Below are 16,785 nucleotides of genomic sequence, written 5' to 3'. Positions count from 1 at the left end.
TTTCAGCAGGTTGAAATTAAGTTAACTTTAAAGTGATACAAAATAGTCCCATAAAAATGTTTCTAAGACCGTCATAGTGTATCCATGCTGCATTCCTTGAAGCTTACCCACCCAATCAGTTACTGTAAGATTATAAGCTTATATTAGATCTACTCAGGTGCCCCATGACCAAACCAGGATCTCCAGGTGAACCTGTGCCAAGCTGCTTCCTATAGAAAAGTGAACTGAGAAGCTCGACAGGCCAAGAGGTTTTGACTGAATCTAGAAGCAGCATACACTTATTACACTTGGAAATTGGAAGACCTTGGCATTTCTGGGTGGATAAAATAGTTCAACCTTCTGAGGCTATTGGCACCTCTACATTTGGAAGCCAGCACTGTCCTCTGCTGGTAAGAGAGAGGACGCACTTTTTTCATACAGGACAACCTGACTTCTGGAATCTTTAAGAACCAAACTTGATATGCATGAACCAGGTAATAAATAAAAATACATCTGTATTAAAATTTACATATTCAGATTATAAGATACTAGCCTCCTCTTGCCCTTCCTAGTTTTGATACCAATGCTTGTTGAATTATTGGCTTCAAAATCTTTCTCTGTCTCTGTTCAACCTTGTATGAAACAACTTGGCTGGAGATGAGAAGCACAGAGTCAAGCACCAGTGGCTCTGCTTATTTCATGGTGACTGTGTTCAATATTCCTATCCCTAGAAAAGGATTAGGTCCTCAGGTAACACCAGCATGTGACAGTGTTAGAAACCAATCAGAGAAAAAAATAAACAAAGAGGCCTTGAAATATCTTAGAGGAAGGATGCTTGGTAAATTATTAGTCAAAAAATCAGTCCCAGCTTCTTTCTGGATTTTGAGTGCTTGAAGATCTCTGTTAACCTCTCCCCTATAGCACTAAAGATTTAAGACTTATTCTTCTTGTTCTGGGGATTAGGAAAGGGCAGTAAATAAGAGGAAAATATACTGTATGGTAGTCTATAGATGAGAAGAAGAAGGGGAAATTTCCAGGATAGTTCTATGTTGAGCAATACTGTTGTGCCATAAGAAGTAGCAAAATGGACAGTTTCAGAGGAAACTAAAATTTCCCATGAATGGATGCAGAGCACAGTGAGCAGAATCAGGATAATTTACACAATAATACCTTACAGAAAAAAGCAATTTTGAAAGACTTTAGAACACTGACCAGTAAAAATGATAAACCATGAATGAAGAAGAAACATACCACTTACCTCCTTCCAGAACACTGATAAATTGAGAGAGAGAGAGAGAGAGAGAGAGAGAGAGAGAGAGAGAGAGAGAGATGGGGAGGGAGGGAATGAAACATTTTTGGACAGGGCCAAAGTGGGAATTTATTTTGCTGGACTATGTGTGTATGTAATGAGATCTTTATTTTTCAGTTTGTTATTTTCTCATTGTGAAGAGTGAATAATGGGAGGGACAGATTAAGAAAAGAAAAAATACATTTTTTATTTTAGACTGGGACATTGAACTTCCCTATTATCTCTGCTTATGATGCAGGAATTCCAAGGAAAGAGGCATACAACTTCAGGGTGATCAGTACAAGCTTTATTGGGGGAATTTACTTTTAAAAGACCCCTGAAATAGCACCTTGCCACTAACAGCAAGAATCAGGGCACAAGTTCATGCAGGAGTTTTGTTCTTAAGCTTATGTATTTTACATAAATGGCTTAAGCAGGGTCTAGAATGAAACATGAAGGCCAAAGTAGCAGATGTATGGATGTTCAACCAAGATGGAATTGGTTGCTAGCTACACTTCATTCTTGACCTAGCAAGAAAATGAATTTCTTCCTTCTAACTGCAACTATGATTCCTTTAACCCAGGTTGCAAAGTGGGGGAGAGAGTAGGGAGGAGTGGCTTGGAGGGGTGGACTAATAGGTAATGATATGACAAGAAAAAAGAAATGAAAGAAATGAGCATCAATAAGACTTTAAAATACATAGGACAGAATAGAAGAAAATTAAGAATGGGACACAGATTTTTCAGGGCTGTTTTGTTACAGTTTCATGTACAGTTCTCCTCTGTTCTGATTTGTATATTGAAATGTTTGTTGATGTTTATTAAATTCATGATGAAAAAGAAAAAAGATTTTAAAATTGGCAAAAAATGGCAGGTATAAATGAAATCTTTTTTTAAGTTTTGTGAATTGTTACAATAGCCCCTAGATAAAAATCATATCTAATACTTAAATAGCATTTTAAAGTTTGCAACGACTTTACACATATCTCATTTTTCTGCCACCACCACAGTCATAGCATTTGTATGCACTTATATAGCACTTATTTATGATACATATCATATATATTATATAGCACTTTGAGGCTTATGCTTTACAAACATTTTCTTATTTAATCCTTACAAGATTTAAATAGCACCAGCCCTGTAAGAGAGATGCTATTATTTACCCCAAGGTTTTCCAGTTTTCAAAAATGTACTGAAGGCCCCAGCGAGATATGAACTCGTGACCCTTGGTTTATAAGACCAGTGCTCTAATGGATAGAGCACCAGTGCAGGAGTCAGGAGGACCTGAGTTCAAATCTTACCTCAGACACTTGACACTCACTAGCTGTGTGACTTTGGGCAAGTCACTTAACCCCAATTGCCTTATCCTGGGTCATCTCCAGTCATCCTGATGAATATCTGGTCACTGAATTCAGATGGCTCTGGAGGAGAAGTGAGGCTGGTGACCTGCACAGCCCTCCCTCACTCAAAACAAAGTCAAGTGCAAGTCATGTTATCATTTCTCTGATGGCATGGTCTTCTTTGGCAACAAAGGACAAACACACACATTATTTCCCCCATAGAGGGAGAAACTGAGGCTGAGAGTTAAACTGCTTTCTCAGAGTTGCACAGCTGGTAAGTGTCTGAGGCAGGATCTGAACTCATTTCTTCCTGAATCCATGTCCAGTATGCCATTCAGTCAGCAACACTGTCTCTAGATGTCTGGTGAGGTTTATCTCAGATCAATATGTGTTTAAGTAAACATGTGGAAATGGGAACCAAGTGACATGACTTGTCTCCCACTGTATCAGGGTCACAGCCAGTTGTCCTGACCTGTGTCTTGCTACTGGACTCAGATAACTCTGGAGGAGAAAGTGAGGCTAGTGACTTTGAACAGCCCTCTCTCACTTAAATCCAATTCACTTGCAAGTCAAGACTTCTCCCTCCTGATGCCACTGGTCCTCTTCAAAATGGTGGATGAACAACAACATAACCCCTCTTTACTGCTTGGATAAAGCTCTATGACTATAGTTAGAGAGACCTGAGTTCAAATCTAGTCTCAGACATTTATCAGCTATGTGAGTCTGGGCAAGTCATTTAACCCATTTGCCTCAGTTTTCTTATCTATAAAATGGGGATAATAATAGTACTTACCTCCCAGTGTTGTTTTGATACCCAAAAGAAATCATTTCAAAATGCTTAACACAGTGCCTGGCACATAGTAAGCACTATGAAAATGTTAGCTGTTATTATTATTGTGACATCCCTTCAACCCTCTTTTCTTAGGAAAAGATGCCCTTTGTCTCTCTAGATCGTTTTTCTAACTAGTTTTCACAGTAAAGCCATTCTGTGTTGATTTTTTAAAAGGAAAATTAATGTGTCACTTTTTTTCAAGAGGCATTCCTCAAGTTTCTTTGCCTTCTTTTCTTTGAAAGTGGTTTGCATTTTGTATGTAAGTAGCTGGAAATTCTAAGAGCAGGAGTAAGGAGGGAGTATATTCCAGATGTCCAGTAACCTGGCTCTCACCTTCATCATAGGTACTTAATGTTTACTGAGTGATGACAGAGATGGTAGGTGGGATGCTGTGTGTGAGCAACAGCAAGTCCCATCAGCTTTACTAAATATGCGTGAAAGGGACTAATATACAATTAGCCTGGAAAGATAGGCTGGAGCAAGATTATTGTTGTTATTCAGTCATGTTCAACCTTTCATAACCACATTTGGGATTTTCTTGGCAAAAATACTGAAGTGGTTTGCCATTTCCTTCTCCAGCTCACTTTACAGATAAGAAACTGAGGCAAAGAATGTTAAGTGATTTGCCCAGGGTCACATAGCTAGGAAGTGTTTGAGGTCAGAACTCATGAAGATAAGTCTTCAGAAGCTGCCCAGAGCCAGCTTCTGAAGACTTTTAAATGCCAGACATACAGTGACACATTCCATGCAAAATCTTTCCCACTTCCCATACTTAATGCAAGCAGTATCCTGTCTTTATCTTACTTGCTACAAGACTCCAAACACCATATAGAAGAAATGTGCTTATCTGTACAAGAAAATTCAACAACACACAAAGTTAGAGTCAAAAAACTTATTAAGCCAGGTACTGTACTAAGTGCTGAAGATACAAGAAAGGCAAAAATCCCTGATTTCAAGGAGCTCACAGTTTAACGGGGGAAACAATTTATGGCAGTCAATTTAATTATTTATTTGTTAAGCAATTAATTAAGCAATATTTATTAAGTAATCAATCAACAAGTAAGCAGTCACCTACTACGTGCCAGGCACTGTACCAAATGCTGGGGATACAAAAAGAGGCAAAAAGACAGTCCCTGCTCTCAACAAGCTTACAATCTAATGGGGGAGCCAACACACAAATATGTACAAACGAGCTGTGTACAGGATAAATAGTCTCCAATGTAAGTCATCAGAAGGGGCTACCGGACCTAATTGACCCCATGCTTGGAGCAAGCAGGCCTTGCGATGTCTCTGGAGCTCCGGGATCTGCTGTTCCAATGATTCAGCAACAGTCCTCATCTTTGACTATTTTGCAAAACAACTTAGCTCTCCCTGCTGCTGCCCCTCTGGAGCACTCCTTCCCATTGAAGTTAAGTGTTGTCCCTCCGACATTTCCCCTTCACTGTGTATAACTCTGCCCCCTTTGCATAGACAGTACTTTGGTGCTGTGTAATGCCCCTGGATTGAAAGACCCTTGTTGCTACTTTTGATCCTCTTTAATTCAGGTTGACTACAGGAAATAATAGAGTTGACAGCCCTGGAATTTGGGAGTTGGGGAAGGCTTCCTGTACATGGTAGGATTGTAGTTGGAATTTACAGGAAGCCAAGGAGGTCAGTAGTCAAGGAGAGGAGGGACAGAATTCCAGATTTGGGGAAAGCCAGAGAGAATTCCCAGAACCAAGAGACCAGGGTCTTGTTCATGGAACAGCCAGGAGGCCAGTGTCAACTGAATTCAAGAGGTCATGGCAGAGAGTAAGGTATAAGACACCAGGAAATGCAGGAGGGGGCTAGATTATGAAGGACTTTGAAAGCCAAGGAAGTGCATGGAAGGTAACTCCTTATTCTCCTAGGATTATAAGATAGCAAGGAAAGTGGGAAATGTGCTTTTTCAAAATTTTGGCAAATTAGTTCCTAATTTAATTCAATGAATATTTGTAAAGTGAGGCCAATGCAAACCTTGGTGCTACACTCACAAAGGGGACCATTACATCCTTCATTACACAGGCATTGAATAGAGCTGCAGGTTTGGAGTAAGGAAGACCTGAGTTCAGATCCTCCCTCAGACATCTTAGTATGTATGTGACCCTGTGCAAGTCCATTAATCTTTTAACCTCAGTTTCTTCTTCTGTAAAAATGGCATATAAAAATAATTGCAGACTATTTCATAGGGTTGTGATATAGCTGCACATCTCAAATGAAATATAAATCACTTGGGAAACCTTAAAGCTCTATCTGAATGTTAGCTATTATTAATCTATCTTCCGAATATTTCTCACATCCCTCTTTTCCTCTCTCCTCCCAACACCCCAGTTCCAGGCAGAAGGCTTAACACCACAGCTCTTTTTTTTCATTTCAATGTCTTTATTACTCTCACAAATAGAAGCATATGATACAGATAGGTACAATATTATCATTATCCTTGTGACTATTAGCCACTACAACAATGTTTCCAATGTGACTACTTATCTTTTTCACATTCCTGAACAAACTATGGGTTTTTTGTATGTCTACACTATATACAAATTAACAATTTAGCATTTTAAGCATTAACAAGTCTTTTAAGTCCTATTTCTTTAGAAATGTACATGACACCATGCATTCTTTACTGCATTTTTTGAGAAAGGGAAAGATTTTGAAATAAATAGGTTAAACCAAAAAGTAATAAAAATTTTAATGAAATGAGTCAAAGAAAAGCGGATATACTTCTCAGAGAGAAATTGGCAAAATGTAGACCCCCTCCTCCTTCTCCATTCCCAAAGAGGCAAAAAGCTAAAAATGCTGAAAGAGAAACAATATGTAGGGGTGAGGAGAATTCAACATCAGAGAAGAGAAGTTTAGAAATGATCTGTATAATGAAAATGACCTACTTTCCAAGTTCTTCGGTGTCTCTCATCAACATGCTAGTATTTATCCGAGACAGTGATTTTAAACCGGAATTTGTTTTGTTCGGCTCTCTTTATTTTGTTTTCATTGAATTCGATATCACTCCACTTTGGAAGACGCAAGACTGTGTGAAGCCAGCTATCTTCCTCATACACCTGGTCGGAGTACCACCATTGCTGGGTAAAGGGAAAGGAGTTCAGAATGAGCTCTCCAACAAATTCATTAAGGGTCCTTATCTTAGAAATATTATGTAGACCCACTGGGCTTTCCAAAACAATGGAATTGATTAGATAATTGATTGACTGCTAAATTCATTCTGGACTTGATAGGAAGAGAGACAGAAGACAGGAAAAACTGAGTTCAAGTTCCTGTTCCAGAGACTACCTAGTTGGGTAACCCTGGGCAAGACATACCTCCCCCCATCCGCCTCTGTTTCCTCATCTGTAAAACAACAACAACAAGAGGCATTTATAAAGCACTTAAAAGCAGGATTTCATTTGATCCTCACAACTACCCCAGGAGGTAGGTGTTATTTTTACCCCCAGTTTTATAGATGAGGAAACAGAGAGACTGAGATTAAGTGATTTGCTCAGAGTCACACAGCCAGTAAGTGTCTGAGACAGGATTTGAACTTGGCATGATAATAGCATCTACCTCACAGGGTTATGGTGAAGATTAAATGAGATAACATACAAAGCGCTATAGAAATGTTAGCTATTATTAATATAATTATTCTGTTGTATTCTCTGAAATGCTCATACATCATCAAAAGTAAACAAATACACACTAACTCACTTGCTCGTGTTCCTCTAGAATAGTCCAGTTTACAAAGTTATTTCAAAGGGACTGGATACAGAGAGGCACTAGTGGAGTTCAGAGTATTGAAGAGTTGAATACAAAGGATAGAATTTCCATATTATGGGAACAAGGATGGAGGGACTGAACTTGGCTTTCTCAAATCCAAGGAAAAATGAAAACTGCATTGTCATGTTCTTGAGGACCAGGAGGATTTTAGTGATCTGTGAAAGGCATGAGGAGGATGGTGGAGCAGAGGAAAGATTTGGAAAAAAGGCTCTCTTTTTGTTTGTCTCCAGAAGGTAGCTGGAAGGCCATTTGGGGATGATGTTCAGGATGGGTTCAGCTTTCAGGGATGAAATAGAAATTTTAGCTCAGCCAGATTTTTCTAGCCTGTTAGTGTCTGGATGGATATGCATGATAAAGGATTCAGTGTAGAGTTACCTCATGAACAGGACTGGGTGAAGGCTCTATGGTAAATCTTTGCTATAAATCATATGAGGGAGATAGGTAGATATAGATATAGAAGATAGATGATATAGAGAACAAATGATAGATATAGAAGATAGACAAAACATTTATTAGGATCTTACTATCCCAAAATTAAATGAGAGGGGTTTTGAATAAAATAGGTTGTAAATAATTACAGTATTAGCACCTTCTCCATGACCTCATCTACCAGGTAATTGACATGTCCATATAGTTCCTGGCACACATGAAAGAGCACACAAGTATATGGACAGACTTCAACCTTCCCCATCCTCAACTTATTGTTTGCCACCTGGCAAGGGTGGAGATCCTAGAAAGGACTCCTCAGCTTCCAGGAGCACCTGGCCACAGAATCCTCTTCTCTGGAGGAGGAATCTTTCATTTTTATCAGAAGGGGATGTGCATATGATGAATAGAGCAAAAGGGAATCCAGAAGGATAAGTAAGACCCCAAGGTACCACCATCCTCCCACTCCCTTTAATCCCCACCCCCCTCCAAGGGGCAGGAAGATTGAAGTTTTCTGTAGTTAATTAACATAGGGGGAAAAGAAGAATCAAGATCGAGAAGAAGGCAGTGGGCCAAATTGTCTTAATCTTTATTCCCCTTATTCCCAGTGGGAAAACCCTGAAGAAGAAAAATCTAGCTGGCAGGAATGAGGAGGATGCTAGCAGCGAGGAGCAGAATGTAACGTCCTTAACTTTTTGACCTGACCTGTGATTTCATGGGTGGAGGGAGCTCCTGGGCATTTATTATCACTTGTTTAGAAATTTAGCCTTAGACTTGAGTGGGGCATTGAGAGGCATTGTGACTTGTTCAGAGTTACCAGTCAGGACAGGACAGAATCAGGAAGGCTTAAATTCAGCCTTCCAGACTCCAAAGCCAGCTTCCTGTTTGTTCACTACGACATGCTGCTTCTCATTAAATTAAACTTATAATTAAGTGGGTAGGATACTGGACCTTGAGTCAGGAAGACCTCAGTTCAAATCTGGGCTTAGACACTTACTGGCTCTGTGACTGGGTAAATCAATTGTTTTCTCTCAGCCTCAGTTTCCTCAGCTATGGGATGGGGATAATAAAAGCACCTACCTCTCAGGTTGTTGTGAGGATCAAATGAGATCATATTTCTGAAGTGCTTTGTGCACCATAAAGAGCTATATAAATGCCAGTTTATCATTATCATGATTATCAATTATTTCCAGAAGGTGTAGCCTTCACTTAAAGCCTGTAATGACTACCTCTGGAAAAGCCCAGTTCTTCAGGTGGCGTCTAAAGTTACCTTTGAGGTCAGAGTCCACAAACCCCACTTCCCTTTCCCAGGTTCCATTATTTACTTTGCTGATATTTAGCCAAATTTTCTCCAGTACATTTCCTTGGTTTTCACAGATCTTTAAAGCTGTTTTCAGGAAGAGGTTACAGTTCTCTTCATCTCCCATTAATATGCATACATAAGCCATCAGGTGGTAAATCCTTGGGTGGAAGATAAGACCCGTGGAACTTTGAGTTACCAAATTCTCCATAGTCTGATGAAAGAACAGTGGATATCTGGTTTGGAAAAAAGAATCTTATACCTAGAAAATTATGTTATTCACAGGGTAAATTAGTGTAATCACAATGACGTACACATTCAAAGATGGTTTGATTTGTGTGTTTATTTCACTCATACCAAGAAAAGTTTCTGTAGAAAAAATTCAGAGAAAGTTAAATTTGTGAAATGCTGTATAGGATCATAACAAATAGAGAGCCCAGCCAGTCCATGATTTTGTGGGAGTCAGTGGTACTGAGAAGCTTTTCTGGGGAGGATGTGTTTGTCCTCCTTGAGACAGATTTTAAAAACTAATGGATGAAGCCAAACTATGACAGATACATGTGCAAGATAATATGCTAAGTGCCATAGAGGCTATAAAGATGCATGATAGTCCTGGTCCCAAAGAATCTTATGATTTAATTAAATTGGAATCTGTTATGTGCCAGGCACCGTGCTAAATGCTACAAGCATACACAGTTCCTTCCCTCAAGGAGTTTACATACTCATGTCAGCCAATACTATGTTGTCAGTATGATTTATCTGTATTATCTACTGTAATAAACATTTAATGTCAGTACTATTATGTGTTACCTCAAGGAACACCACTGACTCTACTGTCCTTTGTATCTACTGTCCTTTGATTATCATGATGCTAGCTGTTATTGAAATAGATTATTCCTGGAATGGTGATTTCAATTAATGATTTCAACCATTTTGGGAAATTTATCTGAAATGAATTCCTCTGCTTTGTTTCTTTAGTCATTGGACTATGGTATCAGTGAATTCAGATTTTTTTCTTTTTAGGGCATCAAGGTCGACAAAGTGCTTTTCCATGATGTATTTTTATCCTCATTTCTATAGATGAGGAAACAGGTTTAGAAAGATTATGTGATTTGAATAGTTACATAGCTAATTAAGTAATTAGACTTGGGATTGACTTCCAAGCTCATGACTTTGAGTTCAGCATTCTTTCCTTTCTGGGCCATCATTCCAAAGATAGTAATGGTTATTGTGTTGGACTGGTGATATGGAACACACAGGAGATTAAATTGCTGGGAGTGATTCCCAGACATGACTTGGAAGTTTGTTTGCTCATTTCCTGATTCTGCTGCCATTTGCCTCCATCTTCTACATGGTACAAAGGGAATCAAGGAAAATTCTGGCTAACTAATGAGGGGTTGGGTGGGGCTAGGGGGTTACTTGTGATTTTACTGGAATAGTTTCTGGTGAATTTGTGACACTGAAGTCAATATGTCTAGCCTCTAGGCTACAAGTGGCCACAGAGTAAAATACTAGAGCAATGAAATGTAATTCCAGATGTCATGATGTAGGGGAGTTGAGTAAAGGGAATTCCCTGGTTGGGGATGAATGATGGGGACATACAATAGGGCAAAAGGGTCAGGGCCTCTTTGCCCCAAGGGGGGGCTCAGAATTAGAAAGTAAAGGAGTTAGTTTAAAGTCGTACTGAACACAATACAATAGGGTTGGAATCAAGGTATGATAATTCTAATTTAGTATGTGTCCAAATACTCTGCTAGTGAAATGGTCAGGCTTGAGGAAGTCCTTTTCTTGTTGGTAGCCACTCTCTTAGGAGCAGTGAAAAAATAACTCACAGTAGTAACAGCATATCTAAGTAATATGCTCTATGTATATCTAAGTAGTGTCCTCTGTTGTTATACTAACTGTCCTGGACACAAACTCAGCAAAATATAAGGAAGAAGTCACCTTGAGTAGTTCAACTCCAATGTCTTGGACGTTCTCCATTTGCTCTTGAATTTGTTTTTGGAGGCAAAGAACCTGGCATTCCAGGTACCTGTTAAGTCCGGAGCAGTAAAGGAATGAGGGAGTCCTTTTCTGGATCAGCTTTTTAGCTCTGTTGAAAAATACTTGAAAACTGTCCCACTCCTCAAGTCTAGCAAACCTAAATCACCAACAGAGGGATGGGGGAGAAGGGAAGTAAAGTCAGCATCACACTTGAGATCTGTTGCTTTTCTAAATTCAGTTTTAGTGAAAATATGCCTTCCTAAAACTGGGCCCCCAGAAGCTGCCCTGAGCCCACCAACTGTGGGAGAATGCAGTTTCAAATTTGCATTTTGGATTGAGCAGATTCTGGGCATATTATAAATGGTGCCTCCCTCCCACCTTGATTCTTCCAGATAGGGGAAATAGCTGGTGGTAAGGGGGTAGGAAAGGAGAGTTGGGATGAACTGGAGAATTGGGCACCCAGAAGACAAAAGGAAAACATCAACTCCATTATCTGGCTGCCGGAGGGCTGCACTCCAGTGGATTATAAGCTCCAGGGCTCATGGTTAACTAGAATGTTGGAATATGATCTTGGGTTAACTCTCCTTCCTCTCTAATCTCTTGATCTTTCAAAGCAACCAACATTCTTGCCCAAACTAAATATGTTACAATTCTAGGGAAAAGCATCTCTTACTGGAGGCAGTGAATGTTTTCTAAGGTTTCTTTTTTAGTTTCTTGGCTCTTACTCTTACCAGCACTGGTGGCACTTTCATTCACTAAGATCCCACTGGTCATGGAATACTCCTTGGTTCCCACTATTATTTTTCTCTCTACCACTATCAATCACTCAGTAACCCTTCCCTCTTTGAGGTTTATTCAATCCATATTTATTAACCAATAAAGATTCCGGTAACTGTTGTCTAGATCTCCTTACTTCCTTAATAAATTCAATACCTGACTCACAGTCTTTTTCTACTCCCCAAATCTTGACCTTATACTAGCAGATTTCAATATGCATATTGATATTCTCTCAAACATCCTAACCTCTTAATTGATCAATTCACTTATTTCCCTTGACCACCTCCTCTACCCTATCACAGCTACACACAAATGGTCATACTCTTCCCATCACTCACAAATGTTCCACATAAACTCTGAAATTCCTTTATCTAATTATAATCTGTTATCATTCCACTTCTCCCTCTGTTTTTCAACCCTAATACTGTTGTTATTGTTTTGTTCCTTATGTGACCACCAATCTTTTCATCCCTCAGATCTCTCCCAGGTTGTCACCCCTGCATGGGCTACACCCTCTTCCCTTTCCCATCTTGACCCCTTGGTGAGCCAGTTCAACTCTACACTGTCCTGTTCTCTTGAATTTCTTGTCCTTTTATTCTAAAGAAAACCTTGCTCTTCCAAATCGCAGACTAGCATTGCTCCTACCATCTGCTTTCATTGCTTGCATTTATTTACCATTGAACAAACCTGGAGAAAATCATGAAACTGTGCTGACTGGATCCACTACAAATTTATGTTATATGATCTCAACCAGGCCCTAATGCTTTTACACTTCCCTAATGGAGTCATCATTGCATAAATGCACAGCGGGTTTTTCAAACATTTTCATCTTCTTCAAGCATTCTATAATAGTTCCCTCTTCCTTGTCCTGTTGGCTGAGAGCCTTATCTCATTTCACTGAAAAAATTGAGGGCATTCTCAAGGAGTTCTCTCTTCTGTCCTGTTCCTCATCTCACATCACTCATATGTTTTGGCCCACTATTTCCTCTTTAAATCTTGTTCATATGAAGATGTGGCCCTTCTCCTACATATATATACAGATATGTACGTATGTACATGTATATATCCCATCCTCTGCAGCAGATTGTCCCCTCTCTCATTTTTACTTTCACTAATATTCAATCACTCCATGTCCACTTGCTGCTTCCATTTTGTCTACAAACATGTCCACGTCTCAAAATGACCTCACTTGATCCATCTGCCCCTGCTACTTATCATCCCATCTATCTCCTCCCTTTTGTGGCTAAACTGCTTCAGAAATCCATTTACAATAGGAGTCCCCACTACCTCTCCTCTCACTCTCTTCTTAATGAACTCTTTGCCATCTGGCTTCTGACCTCATCATTCAACTGAAACTGCCCATTCCAAAGTTACTAATGGTCTCTTAACTGTCCACAGCAGCAGAGGGCTTCCACAATGAAGGCATCCAGCAAAGAGCAGCTCAATAGAGAGATCCAAGCAGCAGGGGACCCTGATGGGTAGAGAAAGCAGCTCCTCTACTGACATCAGCAGATAGTGTCAGCAGCTTTGTAGCATCCGTGATCTCTTTCTTGCCAAATCTCATTGTTCTCTGTCCTCATCCTTCCTGATCTTTCTACAGCCTTTGACACTATCAATCATATTCTTCTTTTTAATGCTTTTGTGGCACTCCTCTCTCCTGATTCACCTCCTACTTCTCTGACTCCCCCTTATCTCTCTTTTATTGGATATTTATGCATGGCATGCCTGATAACTGTGCCTCAAAATTCTGTCTTGGGCCTTTTCTCTTTTCCCTGTATACAATTTCACTTGTGATCTCATCAGCTCTCATGGTTCCAGTTATCATCCTTATTCAGATGATTCACAAAATCCACTCATTCAGCTCTTACCTCTCTCTCAATCTCCAATATCACTTCTGCAACTGCCTTTTAGACCTCTCAAACTGAATGTCCTATAGACATCTTAAATTCAACATATCCAATTGAACTTATTATTTTTCCCCCAAAACTCTTCCGTCTTCCTAACTTTCCTATTATTTTTAGGGGTACCACCATTCTCCCAGTCACCCCAGCTTGCAACCTAGGCATAATTCGTGGCTTCTCACTCGCACTGCTCCCTGCCCCCTCAGTATCTAATCAGTGGTCATTTCCTGTAGTTTCCACCTTCATAAAGTCTCTCACCTACCCCACTCCTTTTCTTTTTTATGACATTACCATGATCCTGGTGCAGGCCCTCATCACTTCACAATTGGACTATTGCGAAAACCTGCTAGATGGTGTCCCTGCCTCAAGTCTTATCTCCATTCAAATCCATTTTCCACTCAGTTATTAAATTAACCTTCCTAAAATGTATCTGATAATATCACTCCTCCTAGTCAATCAACTCCAGTGGTTCTCTGTTGCCTCCAGGATAAAATATAAAATCCTCTGTTTGACTTTCAGAGCTCTTCCTAGTCCCTTCCTACCCTCTCAGTCTTCTTCCAACTTACTCCCCTCCAAGTACTCTGCAGTCTAGTGACACTGGCCTTCTTGCTGTTCTATCTCCTGACTTAAGGCATTATGACTGGTTGTCCCCCATGCTTGGAACGCTTTTCCTCCTCATCCCCTCCTCCTGGCTCTGCTGGCTTCCTTCAAGCCTCAGCTGAAGTCCCACCTTCTACATAAAGCCTTTCTCAGTTGTCCCTTTGAGATGACTTCCAGTTGATCCTCCATTTTGGTTGCACACAGTTGTCGGCATGTTATCTGCTCAGACCGTGAGCTCTGGAGAGCAGGGTCAGTCTTTTGCCTTTTATTTTTTTTTGCACCCCCAGCACTGGACGCAGTGCCTGGCATGTTAAAAAATGCCACTTGCCTGACTGACGGTCTTATCACTGATTCTTTTAGACAGTGTTCATTACTGTCTGACACTGAGTTTATCATCTCTCCCCCTCCCCCAAACTATCCCTCCTCTTCCTAATTTTCTTATCGGTGATAATTGTATAATTTTCTTATCTGTGATAATTGTATCACCCAATCGGCCCATGCTCGTAAACTCAGGATTGTGCTTGATTCCTCCTTCCCCTAAAACGTTTCACTGTCAAAGCCTTTCAATTTCAGGTGCCCCCTCTCTCATTTTTGCCTTTTCCTTTCCATTCCCAATGTCACCATCCTGGTGATAACTTCCTCTAAACCACAGAAGTACCTTCCTAATATCTCCTTGCTTATAAACTCTCCTCTCTACATTCCATCTTGAATATTGCTGCTAGATGAATCTTCATAATGCACAAATCTGATCTCATTACTTCACTTCTCAGAAATCTTCAGTGGTCTACTAATGTCCACCCCACTTTGCCTGGCCTTCAAACCCTCCACACTCTGGTTTTAACCCACTTCTCAGTTCAATTTAATCTATCCTTAACACTACCTTTCCTCTGAATATGTCTTTATTCTCTTGCTTTTGAACCTTTGCTCATATAGTTCCCTACACCTGTAATGCCACCTTGTACTTCCTCGACCCAACTTGTTGACATTTCACCCATCCTCACCTCCTGGACTGAGCCTGCCTTGTTCTTCTCCATTGGGAAGTGATTTCTTTCTCATCAGGTCTTAAAACACTTCACTTTCCTCTCATAGTAATCCCACAAAAATGTAAACTCCTTGAAGGAACTGGGTTATAGCCTATGTGTTAAGGTAAGCCTAACACATTGGTTTATATGTGGTAGACATTAATAAATGTTTGTGTATTGAAAAAATGAGAGAGATGGACAGGTAAGCTTTGTGTTACCAGATTGCTACATCCGTATAAAGAATCAGTAACAGGCCACTGTGGAATTTGAGGATTTTGTTATCTTCTTGGTCATTTATGAATTCCATACATTCTTCAAAGGTCCTATAAATAAAGCCTATGAAGGAAAGGAGAAAGAATATTTCACTTGGGGGTTCCCTTTCTTAGCTTAGTAATTATTCCAGAGAGAATTTCATGAGAGGTGAGGTTGATGATTTGAAACCGGAAGTGGGACATGTGACATGTTGGCCCCATGCCACTGATTGCTGCTCTGTACTGGATCTAGGGTCTGTAGAGACTTGGTCAGTCCTGTAACCTCACATTGGGCTGAAGGAGTCGGGTCTTTTTCCTCTAACGTCAGAAAGGCACAAATTTCTACCCCATTATGTTCTAGCTATTCTCTAACTGGTAGCAACACTTGGATTCCTTTGCCTGACATAGTACAGTAGGACCACCCTGGGAGCTAAGGGGACTAGATTGGACTCTAGTTTAAGATGTGCTCTGGACCAGCCTTAAACAAAAGAATTGTAGATTGTTGTCTCATTGGTGTGAGGCATCACTGAAAGCATTCTCTACCACAAATATTTAACTGACCACTCTACTATAGATGTCTGAAACTCTGACCATTAGAATGTTGTTGTTTTTTTTAACTAAGATTTTTGGTTTCTAAGAAGCTTTTATTACAATGTGTGGGGAGAAATAATATTGCACAGTGCTTTAGTGTGTTCTCCTCGGTGCTTAACCTTAGGTCTCTTCTCTGGTAGGTGCCTCTGTTTCCTCAGCTTTATAACAAAGAACCATAGATTTAGAGCAGGAAGGGGCCTTACAAGTCAGTGAGTCCAACTACGTCATTTCACAGATGAGAAAACTTGAGGTCCAGAATTGAGGCCCCAAGATTTGCCCTGGGTCAGGGCAGTTGCAGTTAGTGAGTGTCCAGGGTGAAATTTAAATCCAGGTCTTCCTGACTCTTAAGCTGTTGTCTGCCATGGAAATCCTGAGGTAAATTTTTTTTAGCAGATTTCTTAGCGATACTTTTTTTTTCTCCAATGATTTTCCCAAACTATAAAATACAGAGAGATGCTGCTCCCTTTTTCCCTGCAGCTTTGTTCCTCATGTTCAAGGCAAGGTTAGCCTTGCATGAACTTTCTGTCCTGTAACTTCTTGATATTAGTCCTACCACCCAGAAAGTAAACGGTAACAGCTTCCCTCTGATAATGTTTAATATAAATTTTAGACTTTAATAAGGGCCAAAGTTTGAATTAAGAAGAGTCTGGACCTAGTAGTCTCCTTTGTTTAGAGGATGCCTACACCTTGGGTTGTGAATAAACATT

The 16,785-nt window shown here is 40.0% G+C and overlaps 1 protein-coding gene across 4 annotated transcripts in view; it reads right to left on the bottom strand.

The window, feature by feature from the left end:
• Positions 1-5,820: 5,820 nt before the first annotated feature.
• The window catches only part of ADCY10 (adenylate cyclase 10), a 142,645-nt gene continuing 131,680 nt past the window's right edge, over positions 5,821-16,785 (bottom strand). For 2 of the 4 annotated variants that reach the window (XM_072648721.1, XM_072648725.1), the window contains 5 exons: positions 15,455-15,572; positions 10,898-11,093; positions 8,979-9,167; positions 6,348-6,539; positions 5,821-6,258 (listed from right to left, as the gene is read on the bottom strand). In XM_072648721.1, the coding sequence (XP_072504822.1) occupies positions 6,381-6,539; positions 8,979-9,167; positions 10,898-11,093; positions 15,455-15,572 (662 nt within the window). In that variant the 3' untranslated portion in view covers positions 5,821-6,258; positions 6,348-6,380. Of the gene's footprint in view, positions 6,259-6,347; positions 6,540-8,923; positions 9,168-10,897; positions 11,094-15,454; positions 15,573-16,785 lie in introns of those variants that run through there. The other 2 variants (XM_072648723.1, XM_072648722.1) reach the window with 2 other exon arrangements.

The sequence above is a fragment of the Notamacropus eugenii genome, chromosome 2 (genome assembly GCF_028372415.1).
Source record: "Notamacropus eugenii isolate mMacEug1 chromosome 2, mMacEug1.pri_v2, whole genome shotgun sequence".
Taxonomy (NCBI): Eukaryota; Metazoa; Chordata; class Mammalia; order Diprotodontia; family Macropodidae; genus Notamacropus; species Notamacropus eugenii.
The sequence above is the reverse complement of the archived record's forward strand: the minus strand, read 5'-3'. Positions and strand labels throughout refer to the sequence as shown.